This window comes from Nilaparvata lugens, chromosome 3 (assembly GCF_014356525.2).
Source record: "Nilaparvata lugens isolate BPH chromosome 3, ASM1435652v1, whole genome shotgun sequence".
NCBI classification, from domain to species: Eukaryota; Metazoa; Arthropoda; class Insecta; order Hemiptera; family Delphacidae; genus Nilaparvata; species Nilaparvata lugens.
Genome location: NC_052506.1, coordinates 44,697,750 through 44,714,606, shown reverse-complemented (window position 1 = coordinate 44,714,606; position 16,857 = coordinate 44,697,750). Strand labels below are relative to the sequence as shown.

General features: G+C 34.8%; 1 protein-coding gene across 2 annotated transcripts in view; it reads left to right on the top strand.

Annotated features, from left to right (window-relative positions):
- The window catches only part of LOC111055383 (enhancer of mRNA-decapping protein 4), a 113,130-nt gene that overhangs the window by 8,745 nt on the left and 87,528 nt on the right, over positions 1-16,857 (top strand). For both annotated transcript variants that reach the window (XM_039423854.1, XM_039423855.1), the window contains 7 exons: positions 1,255-1,460; positions 1,946-2,166; positions 3,722-3,850; positions 4,302-4,487; positions 4,964-5,076; positions 6,594-6,786; positions 7,419-7,587. In XM_039423854.1, coding sequence (XP_039279788.1) covers positions 1,255-1,460; positions 1,946-2,166; positions 3,722-3,850; positions 4,302-4,487; positions 4,964-5,076; positions 6,594-6,786; positions 7,419-7,587 — 1,217 coding nt within the window. The remainder of the gene's footprint in view (positions 1-1,254; positions 1,461-1,945; positions 2,167-3,721; positions 3,851-4,301; positions 4,488-4,963; positions 5,077-6,593; positions 6,787-7,418; positions 7,588-16,857) is intronic.

The following is a 16,857-nucleotide window of genomic DNA, read 5'->3' as shown; positions in this document are numbered from 1 at the left end:
ACGCTTAGGCTACTTCTTGTTTACCGCTTTCTTACTGTTTACTGCCACCAAATTTAAATTTATTGGTTATTTGCAAGTTCAAGATGGCACTGATCTGATACTGAATCCGTATAACGAATACTCACGATTCATTCCGAGGTTTACCGAATGCTTCACTTGCCTCGGCTTGGTTCGGCTACTCAACTCTTACATACTTGGTTCAAGCAGGTTTGTGAACCGAATTCATACTAGCAAACCGATTCCCCTCCTCCGTACTACTACCTCACCCAGCCCTGTTTTTGGGTTCAGACTAGAGAATGAACATTGCTTTCCAACACCACCCGTCTCGTCATGCCATTCGGTGCTGTTTCAAGCAAGCCACTCTGGCACCGGCCGCAAAACATCGACGTTAAGTTTACGTAGATGAAAAATTTTGTGATGTAATTTCACTAGTACAAAATAAAATAATAATTATTTGAGTTGCAAATTCATCATTGTATAGGAAGTTGATTCAATTATGGGGGTTCAATGAACCATTGAACACATAGGACGAGCCGCCACTGCCCTGACTTATGTGCACGTTTTTCAGAACACCTTTATAATGCAATGCTTACAATTTCTGAAAGCGAACCGGGAGAAAATGGAGTTTAGAAATGTAATTCATTCTTATAATACAAAATCCAATCAGACGCTCAATATAACTAGAATCAGACTGTATAAAGCTGACCAAAGCCCCTCAAATGTTGCAATTAAATTGATGAATAGGCTTCCTATTGAGGTGAGGCAACTTAATCACAGGATGTTCAATCAGATTTTAGAAACATTTCTCTTGAAACCCACCTCTACTCAGTTAAAGAGTTTATAGACATGAAATGAATGTAAAAAATTTCAAAATCTAGAATTTATTAATGTTACTCTTATATGAATAGGAGTTATATACCGTACATGTTTTTATTGTAAATGTTGTGACTTTGTATTGTTTTTTTTGCCAGTTTTTGGAATGACTGAGTGTTGTTCTATTATTGTTATATTGACTGGCCTATATGTAAAATTTTGACATCCTGTTTTTTGGGCTAATAAATTTATTCTATTCTAAGACTTACAGAAACATAATATAACAGTGTTAGCTTTGCGTTGTACTTTGTAGATTAGAAAAAATTGGGAGTCTGTCTGATGTCACCATAAATAAAAATATTTTCACTATTAGCTGCAATTTTTCAATAGCAGTCGTTAAATTTTTTCTATTCTATTAAAGTCGACTACTTTTTGTTTCAGAAAATTTACTGGAAATGAGGCGAACGATTTTGTAGAAGTTTTTGCAAGTGAAGTAACGATCCTTCCCAGTGCTGGCAACCACAATACAGGGAGTTCGAAGGTTAAACTGAAAAATGTTGTGGATTACTCATGGGAAGAGCGTTTCTATACTGGTCAGCTGCTCGATGTACACATGGGCGGAGTCTATGTTGCATATGGAATCAATTGTAAGCTTTTCATAGTAAAATATTAAATTAATTTGGTGTGCAAAAGAGTTATCTCTACTTGGCTCACAACTAAATTAGGTATATGAAAAAAATAAGTTTATGAAAATTATTTTTTCGAAAAGATTTTTAATAGTCCGTGAAATAACTATTTGTGCAAATAGTATGCACAGGCTATCGAGATTCGGCCATGAGAAGCATAGATGCGTAGCCTACGCCCCCCAACCATCTATCAAGTTTGGCACAATTTTCTTCCTCCACAACTCTCTAGTTCCTCATATTTTTCTTCATTCAGATTATTCCTTTATCACTATTTTCTCATTTAAAACTAGAATCAAAATTAGTATAATGTATCGACAAGTAATCATTATGATGTATCAATAATATTGAAGTCAATTGATAATCAGTTACGGACACTTTGTCAGTTTTGTTGTGCTATGCAAGAGTAATAACTTTTTTAAAATGAATGACGTTTGTTGTTTGCGTAGCAACTGCCAAAGGTGGAATTGTGAGAGTAATAAGTAATAAAAGCCAACAGCGAGGACTTATCAAAGGATTGAACGGCCTCGTCGACGACATCGCCTTCGCCCACACGGCTCAACAGGTCATGCTCGCCTGTGTGGACAAAACCGGAAACCTGTTTGTCAATTTGATAAACGAGAGTAAAGATGTAGGAATTACGTGCTCAAGAGTCCTCTGGGTTGAACCGGTAAATATTTGCATTTTTTCAAGTATTTGTTATGAGTGTGTGGATAGTGATCAATATTCTGGTGTGAGTTATTAGTTGTCTTACTGGAATGAACTCATTCAGTAATTGAAGATGAGATATTCTCTCCCTACTTGAATCAACAAAAGGCTACAGATATAGTCCGTGGAGAACATTCCTATTTTTACTGCGCCAACTGCGCATGCCTGACTGCTGTACTCCTATTTATAAAATCTGGTGTGGCGCACTCACACAACTTTTCTTGCCGTTATGAAAATTTATAGCAAATTTTATGATGCTAGTGTTCTCGCGCATCTCAAATCTACTATTCAAAGATTTATGAGACAGCTAGTGATAGGACAATAACGCTGGAGACACCCGAGGTCTGCTATCTCTTCATAGTGAATGATTTAATAGAACCAACAGTTGCCAACAGTTTGCAATTTAATAATCACATTTTCTCGAATTTCAAGCTTATTTTCAATTTTAGGTGAAAATATGCTAATCTTTCCCACTTGAAATTTTTTGTTTAAATTGTATATGAAGGCTGCTAATTGAGAATCTAAAATCAAACTTTGCATAGATGGGGCGGATCTCCTGAATTTTTTACAGACTTGTTGCTTGTTGAAAATGTTACTGGACGTCAATTGCAGAGATTTTCATGCTAATCTTTCCCACTTATTGCAGTTGATGGAGCTTATCAATGTCTATTTCAGGTATGAATTTGATCAAAATCGTTGGAGCCGTTTTTGAGAAAATCGCGAAAAACCCTGTTTTTGACAACATTTTAGCCGCCATCTTGGATTGCATTTGATCGAAATTGTTCGTGTTGGATCCTTATAGTGTAAGGACTATACGTTCCAAATTTCAAGTCATTCCATTAACTGGGAGATGAGATATCGTGTACACAGACGCACATACACACACACACACACACACACACACACACACACACACACACACACACACACACACACACACACATACACAAATACACACATACAAACCAATACCCAAAAACCACTTTTTCGGACTCAGGGGACCTTGAAACGTATAGAAATTTAGAAATTTGGGTACCTTAATTTTTTTCGGAAAGCAATACTTTCCTTATCTATGGTAATAGGGCAAGGAAAGTAAAATTACGGCTTGCTAGGCTCTTGACTCAAATAGCTGACAAAAGCTCAGCTGGTTGATCAAGTGTTTGTGTTACGCATAGTAGCGTTTTGATGCTGTGGAAGGGGTAAATCGGTCCAGGGATTAAGTTATGAGTCTGTTACTGTACGGGTCACGTATGGGAAAAATTTAATATAAATTACTAAGCTGTAATTAGTATTATACCTATCATTATCATATAAACCACAGAATATACGCTATTATTATCATCTTTTTTTCTTGGCTCTTGAAAGGCAGAACAAAGTATTATTGAAATATTGTAGATCAAGTCGAAGCTACACCAATAATGCTTATATAGCAATACGCATAGTACAGAAACAAAAATATGAGAATATCATTCTCTAGTTGTTATTTATTTTAATTGTTCTTTGACTTGTTTCCATAGGATGAAAATGCGAGAAATGGAATACCTTCTCTTTGCCACCGTGTGATATGGTGTCCATACATTCCTGATGGCGAGCCAGGTTCTGATTATAGCGTTGCTGAGTTAATGGCAGTCACACGTGGAAGTAAGGTAATCGCAATATTTTTCAAAATCAACTTATTCTGCCGGGAGATCGATAAGTCACGTATATGTAAACGAACCTTTCTTCAAATATTCATGAATTCATTATGTTTGCTACAACAATAATTTATAGAATGAAATATAGATAATAAGTACGTACCTACAACAATTTTTATTCTAGAAATAGTTGAATTGCTAAGTCTCTCAATGAAATGTGTTGAATTATGCAATTTCATGAAGCATTATTGAACAAGTCAATAGTTTTCAAATTCAAATTCAGTTTTAAGAATTTGCTATAAAATTGAAGACTGTAGAATACATTTTGTACAATCTGATCAATTTTTAATATTTTACTACGCGTGACTTCACAATCAATCGATATCTTCTATTATGAATTACTAAACAATGGGGGACAATATGCTGTACGTTCATAACGATGTTTTCACTGTTATAATTTCAGATTGAATTGTGGAATGTGGGAATGGTAGCCAATCATCATCGATCTGGACCAGTAAGGCCAGGGGAGCACATCGAAGGTTTCATTGAAATTAACGAACACTCTCAGATGATCGTGGATGCTGCCTTCTCTCCTGATGGAACAGCAATTGCAACAGCTAGCATGGATGGAGAAGTCAAGTTCTTTCAGGTGCCCAATTGTTTTTTCTTTTTTTATGAGAAATACGGAAATTGGGGAATTTGAAACCTAGCTAGGTAAAAGGATGATTTTCCATTCAATAGTGTTGTTCTAAAATAATCAATCATGAAAAATGAGAATTTTATGAATTATTAGATTTAATTACCCTTGAGGTAGATATTTTCCTGAAAAACACCAAATAGACAATATTAAATCTATGAATAAAAGCTGAAAACTCTAAATCACTCGAAGTGTCTTGAACAATTTCATTGCTTTACTATGAAAATCAAAACGAAAAGTGGAGTAGTAATTATTCTAAAATCTGGAGTGTATGATATCCTGAAATGAAAATAATGATGTCTTTGTGTCATAAAGTAAAATTTGATTATCACGGGGAGAAATTTGATATGAGCTAACAGTTAATTCTCCACTATTCTGCTTCTTCTTGTGAAAGGCTATATAAACTATTTTGTTATTTTTCATCATAGGTCTACATGCAAGATAAGTCCAAGGCAAGGTGCTTACATGAGTGGAAGCCACATGACGGAAATCCATTATCGGCTTTGTTCTTTATGGATAATCACAAAAATTGTAGTATCGAGTGAGTAATTACCGAATCACCTATTCGTAGAATTTATCTTATACTAATCTATATTGTGGGGCATATGAGTTTTGAAACTCATATATTTTTATAACAATAATTATTTTGATCTTATGAACATCATCATGCTTGGTGTGACTGGGCCCACGTTTCGCGTACAATGCAGCGTTTTAATGAACCCCTTGAAGTAATTCTTGTGTTTGTCATTGATTTGAAAATAAGTAAGAATAATTGTTGTATTACATGTATTATGGGTTAATGCAGATAAGTTGAGGGATCTTATTAATATCATATTGAACTACCTCTTACACACAGACCTGTAGTCTTGTATGGGGTTCCCTTATATATCTTATTTGTAAATGTAACTGTCAATTTGTATGTAACATTCTATAAAATCGATTGATTTGATTTGAAATATTATGTTCTCTAACCTGCTCAAAAATTTATTCAGATACTGAATCCAGGATCAAAACTCAGTTACATCAGTCACTTTTGTGAATTGATCTATAAATTTGTAACTTTATTTTATGGTTTAATGTTGATTTGAATTATTAGCATAAATATAGGAAAATATTTGATCAAAGGCTTGTACACTATTTGAAAAATTAATACACCTTTACTGATAGGACCAATACGAAAATAGCCTTTTCCAGAGATTTGGGTAATAATATTGAGATTTTTGCCATAATCATATACGTATCACCAATCTTACAATCTAAACCATTCTGGCCTGGGTTAGCCCAGGGCGGCTATAAAAACAAAGAGAAGCTGTAGACAAAAACGCCAAGATACAATATTTTTTTATAGAGATGAAAAATGCATCCGATAATCTAAGGGCCGTTTGCACAGTCAAAGCTTAAACTCGATTTAATCAATTGGTGGCTTAAACTCAAAATGAAACACATTATAACAAACTAGACTTGATACGGATTTAATCGAGTTTGAAATGAAATTTAGTTTGAACTGTCACAGTGTTAAACAGTGTTATTTAATAGACTATACTCCTTACTTCAACAACCACACACACTTCCTGTATGGTAGCTAGAACATAATTTGTTTTGAATGAGAAAGACTAAGAAATTGTCAAAAACCACAGATTTATTGATACTTAGAAAATATTTCTAAGTATCAATAAATATGTGGTTTCTTAGTCTTTTTCATTCAATATGAATAATTACCACAATATCAACTTCTCAACTATACAAAAACATAATTGTTTACTTCATGAACTAAAAGTTCTTGAAGGAACTAGTGACACTGTAGTTGCTTATTAGGTCGTCTGTCTTTTGGTAAATTTGTCACGCAATTTGGCTTGTGAAAAACCATATAAAGCCAGTTTTTCAATTTGTAATATCCTAGTGAAAAAATCATATAAAGCCTGTTTTCCAATTTGTAATATCCTCCTACTCTCACTCCCCTATCAATATCAGTTCCCTCTTAAAAATCTTAGTGCTGTATATGTGTATACTGTATCTTTTTAGAGATTTCTACTGAAACAATAAACTTATCTTTTGCAGTGTTCAGTTTTGGAAGTATGTCATTACTGGCTGCAATTCGAATTCAGAGTTGAAGCTGTGGGCCTGTCAGACGTGGGAATGTGTGCAAACCATTCGTTTCCTGCCAAGGCCAGAGACAAGTATGCGAGTTCAGCTGAAAGCTGCAGTAGATCGCAGCTCTGATTACCTTTTACTATCCAACATGAAGCAACGGGTCAGCCTTTCATTCAAAAATTTTGATTACGATTGAAATGGAGCCGGCTTGACCGGCTTATAGCCTTAAGCGTCGCAAGTTCACTCTGCTTTCTCTGTGAACGTTTTTTATTCGACATATTGTTTTCCATGCACAGGTCATAGACTTTAATATCAAATAAGATATATCATTAATAATTGCAAAAAAGAAAATTCTCGTCACTTGAGAGCTAGTAAAAATGTTTATTATAAAGGATTCATTCTCTGGGAAGATTCATCCAATTTCTAGTTTTTTTCCCTGTTCAATTCCAGAGAGAATAAAATCTGTATTTCATTAGAAAAATTGCTGTAAAGAGGAGCTTGAATTTGTTTTATTATTTGGCTGCAAGATGATGGGTAGGATAAGTATAAAGCAGGGTTGTTAGTTGGCTGGAATTGTCGAACTCTGTCTAACATTCCATTGAAGTTCAGAAAGAGTAAATCAGTGCTGCTTAAAAATGATATGTATTGATAGTTGACCATTCATTTTATCTAACTTCACTGGTGGTAGAAAGATTCATCCTCATTCACTAGTCTTTGCAAATATAAATCTATATATTTTGGAAATATTTTGTTTTTTCTGTAATTCCTGAAATTTTTTTGATATTTTTGCAGGTGCTGTATGTACTACGTATTCAAAAAGATTCGGCCCAAACAAACTGTTTCATCCAGTCGGTGTCAGAATTTCCTCTGCCTTATCCAATATTGAGTTTTGCCATATTGGATGCTGAAGTGCGCAGATTCAAATCTAATTCATCATTCACATTGGATGATCAGTGCAATGGTAATATTATCAATGTTTTTTGCCATAACTAATTTAGTTTATCGGATTTGTCTCATCTCTGAACTCCTTGAACTAAATTCGAAGGAGTCTGCTAGTCGTTATGAATTTCTGATTTGCCTTCCAGTGAAATAGCTAATATTGTTCTTACTGATAAGATTTTTTCTCTTAACCTTCTAGTCGTGACCCTGGGTCCCAGGGACCCAGGCGGTTTTTGTTTTAGTTATAATTCTGCTGCCGTTCGCGTTGCTGTCTATTGTGACCAATGTAAATTCATGTCAGTAGATACTCAACCTTGGTGTAGGACGTAGGGTGTTAGATGCTCTGTGACTTGTTGTTTTCGTGAAATGGCGCTTTTGGGTCCCCGGACTAACGTTACTCTTTCATTACTTTCAAATACATGTTTATGCAATAGTGATTGGATTCAAGCAGTCAATATGTACGTTTTGAACTAAGACTTCGATGAATGAACAAATTGACTTCTAGATTTCGATTTCAATGACATTAGTGATGCTAAATATAAATTCATAGTGCAAGATAAGAATATTAACCCTTAGTAGGATGATAGTAAAACCAATGAACTTGATGTGATCCCAGGGAGAGTAAACCTCCCCTAAAAGTGGAAAACCTTCCCTAATATATAAATCTTATATATTTTTTATGTTTTTAGTAGTATTTCATGTAGGTTTTATGATTTATATAAGTTGAGTAATGTGGTTCGTTTTGGTTCCAAAACTGAACTGTTTATTTCTTTATTCAAAGTGCGGTGATATTAAGTGCAAAATTTGACTATAATTTGGTATTTTAATCATTCTAAATTCAAAATTTCTAGCTAATATATATTCTTGGACAGAACTTTGAACTTTAAATTTCCTCAGTGAGAACATAACCTATTTTTTCGGACATTTCATTATTTATCAAAATTTGGGAACAGAATAGTTTTGGGCTATGCCTGTTGTTCTATCCCGATCAAATTCATATGATTTGTAATTATATCAACGAATAAATAAATAAATAAACATCAACAAATTATAATGATAGGGACAGTGAAGCTGATGTAACAGCTGGGTTTACTAACTGCTCCCCCCCAGTCTTCACTATCCCGACAACAAACATAAAAACAAAATAACAATGAAAACAAGCCTATGTTAGTTCGTTTGGCAATCTGGCAATCGCCTCTTGACTCTTCTTATCTCATGAGCATGTCCAATTTCAGAACGTTTTGTCATTCCTTACAATTTTCCAAGCTTCAATCGATTCCTTGAGAGAAGTTCCTGAACAATAAAAGGTCTTATAAAACGGTGATCTGCTTTAGTCCGTTTAAAATGTTTTTTTTTTGAAAACTATATCACCAACTTTAATCTTTTCATCCACTTGTTCGGTTTCCAAATTATGCCCTGCGATTCTTCATCTCTTTACACATCTTTTCCCAAATTGGTTTGTGCATCTCATGCTGATGAATTAATTTCAGAGGGGTAAGGCCTGTTGTTGAATAAATGCTATTGTTGTAAGCAAACATTGCCCTCGCCATAGCTTCTTTTTCAGTTATTGATTTATCAGCCTCTAAGAGATGAAGGTGTTCTGTTGAAATATTATGTAATCTCTCAATCGTGCCGTGGGATCTTGGTTGTCCTGTTGTTGTAAAATGACTTGCGATTCCAAACTCTTGTAATACTGCCTTCACTTGATTATTGCAAAACTCTTTCCCTCGGTCCATAATTAACTCCTGTGGACTTTGGTATAACCCCAAAAGTATTATCAGATTCACCACTAAGCAATTTGCTGTCTTGTTTTCCAGAGGCCAAGCGGTGGCAAATTCAGATAACTGATCAATTGAAGTTAAATATTATTTTTATTTGTTGTAATTGAAAACATTGACTTCCATTGTATGAAAAAGTCGTTCAGGTTTAGGTGTTAACTGTAGAGGTGTCTTGTAAGGGGCTCTATCACAGTATACATACAGTATGGAAACTTGGCTAGTACCCTGACGCTAAAATCCGCCATCTTGTTAGGAAGCGCCGCATTGTAATAGTAATGATGGTAGGTTCGGATCACTTTAATGATCCGGATCAATTGATCTCATTCACTGCCACGAGCCAATCAGAAGACCAGGATTGGAACTTCCCAAGGTCACGTGACGTGTTTAGTATTGGCGTCATGTAAAAAGCATTGGTTAGATAGGCGATTGATTACAAGTTTCCTTTCTGTACTTATTCTGTGGCTCTATCATATTTAACTTTTTCACAAGTTTCGCATGCACTTAGAACATTATTCACAGTTTTGAACTTATTGAGCAAATAATACTGTCGTTTGAGATGTTGAACAGTCTCTTTGACTCCTCGATGATTAGTTCTCCCGACATTATACTGTTTGATTATGTTATCTTGTTGTATCATATCTTCTATTGTTTCTACCTTTTTATTACACATGAAGATTTTTATTTTCGTATCCTTTTCTTTACTTTTATAGAGTCTTTTTAATCTTATCCTTTAATAGTTGATCGTCTGAATAAATATAATAGATTTCACCCATGACTGTTATTTGTCGAATTGTATTCATAAAGTCACCATCTGAAATTTGAGGAGGGATTATAATAGTTGTAATTCTGATAGGCCCATACCTATGTTAGTCTCAATTATTCCATATTGTTTCTTTAACAGGACAATTTGGTTCCTTTTATCATTGATGATGTCACTTATTACTTCAATATCATTTGGTTCAATTGTCAAGTATTCATTGCTCTCTTCCATTGAATTGACAGATATGGATTAATATTTCTTGATAGGCAATCTGCAACAAAATTGTCGGTTCCTTTTATGTGTCTGATTTTAAAATTGTAGAAAGCTAATTTCTCTTTCCATTGTGTGATCCGTGCAGAGGTTTCCTTCAATTTGCTAACCCATAATTGACCGAGCGAAGTGAGGTCTAAGATTCAAGTCGACGGTTTGGCATTTCTCTTAATTTTTAAATGTTTGAATGTTTAAATGTTTATATGTTGCGCATTTACGGCGAAACGCGGTAATAGATTTTCATGAAATTTGACAGGTATGTTCCTTTTTTAATTGCGCGTCGACGTATATACAAGGTTTTTGGAAATTTTACATTTCAAGGATAATATAAAAGGAAAAAGGAGCCTCCTTCATACGCCAATATTAGAGTAAAAATCAGACTATAGAATTATTCATCATAAATCAGCTGACAAGTGATTACACAGATGTGTGGTGAAGCCAGTCTATTGCTGTATTTCCATAAGGTCTATAGTTTCAATCAGTACTTTTGGATGAGAATACTGCGTGAGGTCTACTGTTCACGGAACTACTAGTAATGGCATATGTTCGGTTCTTAGCTCAAATTCGTTTCTATAGAGGTATGGGAGGCCTCAAGTTGTCTCTACACCATACAACTGCTAACAGCTCTCTTTCAATGGTGCTATAACGTCTCTCTGTGGCCGGGTGACAGTGCAACTACTTGCAAATGCAACACGTGCATCATCCTCAGCCAAAACTCCCTCCCCCTATTGCTTCCCCACTAGCATCGGTTGTTAACGTGAAGGGTTGTTGAAGGTTTGGAAACTGGAGAACCGGTGTAGAGCAAATTGCTCTCTTACATTTTTCTACTGCTTGTATAACATCAGAACCGCACTCCCTTCCTTAATAAATTTGTCAGTGGCTCTGTCATCTGTGCAAAATTATTAATGAATTTTCGGTAGTAGCCTACCATTCCTAAAAATGTTTTTATCTCATTAATATTCTTGGGAATAGGAATTTCTAGTATGGCACTTATTTTATTATTATCTGGGCGAATTCCACTAGCTGAAATTACATGTCCCATAAACTTCATTTCTGGTTGACATAAGTCAAAGTTTTTCTCTTGAGACCTCAAGTCCAAATTCCTTCATTCTTTCAAACAGTTGCGTAAGATGTTGTTTATGATCATGAAGGTTGTTACTGAATACCACAATATCATCCATGTAAATTTGGATTGCTTGCTCATCTATGTTTTCCAAGAATTCATCCATAAGTCTTTGAAAAGTAGATGCAGCATTTTTCAAACCAAATGGCATTCTTGTGAACTTGTAATGTCCTCTTTCAAAACTGAATGCTGTTTTCTCAATATCATTTGGGTTCAGTTTGATCTGATGGTAACCAGATTTTAGGTCCAAAGTGCTGAAACCCGGCGCTCCCCTCATCCTGTCAACCATATCTTCCAAACTTGGAAGGGGATACTCTTCTGACTCAGTCTGATCATTCAGTTGTCTAAAATCTACAACAACTCTGTACTTTGGTGGTTCTCCCGGGGCAGTCTTTTTAGGAACAACCCACAATGGACTACAAAATGGAGATATTGACTTTCTAATAATACCCTGTTCGAGCATGTCTCCAATATGTTCTTTGATAATTTTTTTCATTGAATTCGGATATCTTATAGACCTTACAAATATAGGTTTTGATGATTTTAGTTGAATTGAATGATGAACTCTTCCAGTAGTAGTTAAAATTTCTCCTTCCTTATAAACAGTGTCGTTGTACTTGTCTAGTATGTAGGATGCTAGCTGTGCTCTTTCCTTGGTCAACTGCATCTCATCTGTATTATCCTGTCTAGTAATGGAACCCATATAAATACGATTGCTTGTTGAAATTGAACTTCTTGCTTTATAAATCTTATTCCTTAATTTGATAATCCATTGGTCCTTGTAAATTCTAGGAGCTCCCTTAACTTCTTTCATCACGTCACATCCAATTATGATGTCATACTTTTCATTATTAATTTCTGCCACATGCACTCTCATAATTTCGTGTATCCCTACTAATCCAAATAAATCTATATCTTCTTCTCCTTTCAGAGCTCATTTCCATTCAATGTAAACATTTTACAGGAGCATCTTTCAATCATTGAGCTACTGTCTATTTTTCTCAATGCTCTTTCAGATATCAATGTACTATCTGATACTGTGTCCAACAAGCAATTAACATCCCACTCCTTTACAAAAAATATAGGCATCTCACCCTTCAAGCACACTCTTCTTGTATTCTTGCTGCCTATATTCCATGAACCAGATCCTCAATCTTGTTTCTCATTTTTCTTTGGATTCTTATCAATTCATCTTAGTTTGGGCCAATCTTTTTTTGAATATTTTCTGTACTGTTCCTCGTATGCACTACTATTTCCACTTTCTGATGAGTGAGAGGAATGTTCTTCTTCCGATCCGGGGTCAGAAAGTTGCCTTGGTCTGTGTTCTACTCTTCGCACAGTGTTTACATTTATCCTTCTGGGTCCAACATTTTTTCTATGATGTGTCTTTTGTTCGTGTTTTCGCCGATAAATATATGGACAGTTTCTGGCAAAATGCCCTTCTTCACAGCACTCCAAGCATTTAGGTCTGTCCATGAATTTTTCTTTCTTGCTTAAAAAAGGCTTTTCTGTAGGCCTGTGTCTCATTTGCATGATTAAGAAAAGCAGTTTGGGAATTCTTTCCTTATTGGATGACTGTATTGGAAAACTTGATTTCTGCCTGTTGATGATTATTTGCCAACAAGAAGTTGGCTGTACGTTCTCTCTGTCTGTGGTTTTGTCTCTGATCAAAGCAACTGCCTCTTCAAAACTTTTCGGATTTGTAATCTTTATTGCAGTTTGCAATTGTGTTGAAAGATTGTTTGTCAAGGCTTCCATTGCTAATTCATCATAGACTCTGTTCCTCAAAATTCCATCATCATTGTTCGGACAAGAGTCTAAACCCTCTGATTTGAGTATTCTTAGTGATTGTGCCATACGTTTGGTGAAATCAAAAATTGATTCTCCTGAATACGGACTTAATTGTAACAGTTTCAACATACTCGCTGCTACTGGAGTCCGAGCACCAGCATACCGCTCTTTCAACGCCTTTTTTACATCTTCCCAAGTGGACGTGAATGAAACTCCTATTTCTATCAACACTGAGGTATCGATTCTCGAAAGAAAGTAAGAGTGTAAATTATTCATTGTCAAATCATCAAAACTATTTTGGGCAAAATTCTCACCAGTGAGCTCCCCCTGTTATCTCAGTTATTATTAAAGATATCGACTCAATTTTTTTTAAATAAAAGAGGAGGAAAAAATAAAGCATGCTAGCCTATTTTTATACAATTTAGTTCGATTTTAATATTAGAAATAGCTGTTTCAAAACTAACCTCATTTTGAAGAAAGGACGATTCTTAATATATTAGTATCTCGACTATTTTTGAAGATATCAACTCAATTTTTTCTTCTGATGAAAGAAGAAGGAAAAATAGGTGTTGCTTCCATGAATTTTATTTTAAAAGACTTAAAACATTAAAAATAACAGTTTGAATTTCTGAAGTGAGACTCAACAATGAAGAATGAGGTTATGTTAACAATGAAGAATGAACTGTGAATAATGAACCGCTTCTCTTTGTCTCAGAAACAGAGTAACGGCCAGCAACAGTCACAGTTATAACATAGTTATTCAAAAGTATTCTTTGAGTATCTATTGTGAGGTCCACGTTATAATGGTAGTGTACGATTTGCAATGGTGTTGCTATCCTTGCCTATCGTTCAACAAATGTGAAAGAGTTAGGGGTTAGTTTTTATTTAGGTTATATTTAATAATGTTTTATTGGGATAGGTTAGGTTTTTGCTTTAAAATTGCAATATGCTAGAAGGGGCTAGGGTCTAGGTAGAGTTATGTTTTTTGATGTTTCAAATGTGAAAGGATAGGTTAGGGGGTTAGGATTTTGCTTTGAAATCTAAATTATTAAATGTGAAGGGGTTAGGGGTTAGTGGTTAGGTTTTTTTGGATTATATTTAATAATGTTCCATAAGGTTAGGTTAGGTTTTTGCTTTAAAATTGCAATATGCTAGAAAGCCATCTTTAAGCTGGGTTTACACCTAAGTTATTAACAAAATGGTTATAACTTAATCCTTTTAGATTATATTATATTGAACGGAAGTTGACAAATACATATGTTCATCATGTGTATGATGAGTTATGTTCAATCTAATATAATCTGGATTGAGTTATTAACATTTTTTTAATAAATTTGGTCTAATCGCAGCTTTAAGGTCTTTGGTTTCAATATTTTGTTTTGCAGTCATGGTATTATTATGAGTGCCCATCAGTATCAATATTCTCACATTTGAAAAAAATCGTTAGAGCCGTTTTAGAGAAAACCGTGAAAAACATGGATTTTTAATCATTATTCACCATTTTTCTCAAGTATATTACGGAGCTACTGAAATTTTTCCAGAAATGAGACTCATACCAGTTGATAGGGCTTATAAATAGCCTTATAAATATACCATGGTATAAATTTGAAGGAAATCGTTAGAGCCGTTTTCGAGAAAACCGTGAAAAACATGGATTTTAAGTCATTATCCGCCATTTTTCTCAAGAATATTACGGAGCTCCTGAAATTTTCCCAGAAATGAGACTCATGTCAGTTGATAGGGCTTATAAATAGCTATCCATGGTATAAATTTGAAGAAAATCGTTAGAGCCGTTTTCGAGAAAAACGTGAAAAACATGTTTTTTTTTGTAATTATCCGCCATTTTTTCCGCCATCTTGAATTGAATTTTATTGAATTTCTTATTGTCGGATCCTCATGGTATAAGGACCTTAAGTTTAAAATTTCAAGTCAATCGGTTAATTAGGAATGGAGTTATCGTGTTCACAGACATACACACATACACACACACACACACACACACACACACACACACATACACACACACAGACCAACACCCAAAAATCATGTTTTTGGACTCAGGGGACCTTGAAACGTATAGAAAACATGAAATTAGGGTACCTTAATTTTTTTTGGAAAGCAATACTTTCCTTACCTATGGTAATAGGGCAAGGAAAGTAAAAAATCTGGTGTGGTACACTCACACAACTTTCCTTGCTTATATTTGAAACTACGATCAGACTTCTGTATCTGTGTATATAAATAATTTTTTTCAGAGTACTTTTTCCTTCGTGTAAATTGTGAAATTCAATGATTTTTTAGACGTCATTTTTTTAAAGTCGTCAAAACATCTGTTCTACAGATGAAATATCTCGACTATGTGTTCTTTTTATGACTTGCGCTACCTACCTACCTCATGCACGAGAAGAAGGTTACTAAGTCCATTTCTCAAGGATGGGGTGGACCCCCATTAGTTTCCCAAAAAGGAGACTCATGCCAGTTGATAGAGCTGATAAATCACTATACAGGGTATGAATTTGAAAAAAATTGGTCTAATTTTTTTTTTAGAAAATCGTGAAAAACATGGTTTTTTAGTAATTATCCGCCATTTTTCTCAAGAATATTACGGAGCTCCTGCAATTTTCACAGAAATGAGACTCATATCAGTTGATAGGGCTTATAAATAGCTATCCATGGTATAAATTTGAAGAAAATCGTTAGAGCCGTTTTCGAGAAAACCGTGAATAACATGGTTTTTTAGTGATTATCCGCCATTTTTCTCAAGAATATTACGGAGCTCCTGCAATTTTCCCAGAAATGAGACTCATGTCAGTTGATAGGGCTTATAAATAGCTATCCATGGTATAAATTTGAAGAAAATCGTTAGAGCCGTTTTCGATAAAATCGTGAAAAACATGGTTTTTTAGTAATTATCCGCCATTTTTCTCAAGAATATTACGGAGCTCCTGCAATTTTCCCAGTAATGAGAGTCATGTCAGTTGATAGGGCTTATAAATAGCTATCCATGGTATAAATTTGAAGAAAATCGTTAGAGCCGTTTTCGAGAAAACCGTGAATAACATGGTTTTTTAGTGATTATCCGCCATTTTTCTCAAGAATATTACGGAGCTCCTGCAATTTTCCCAGAAATGAGACTCATGTCAGTTGATAGGGCTTATAAATAGCTATCCATGGTATAAATTTGAAGAAAATCGTTAGAGCCGTTTTCGATAAAATCGTGAAAAACATGGTTTTTTAGTAATTATCCGCCATTTTTTCCGCCATTTTGAATTCAATTTTTTTGAATTTCTTATTGTCGGATCCTCATGGTATAAGGACCTTGAGTTTAAAATTTCAAGTCAATCGGTTGATTAGGAATGGAGTTATCGTGTTCACAGACATACACACATACACACACACACACATACACACACACACACACACACACACACACACACACACACACAACACACACACACACACACACACACACAGACCAACACCCAAAAATCATGTTTTTGGACTCAGGGGACCTTGAAACGTATAGAAAACTTGAAATTAGGTTACCTTAATTTTTTTTGGAAAGCAATA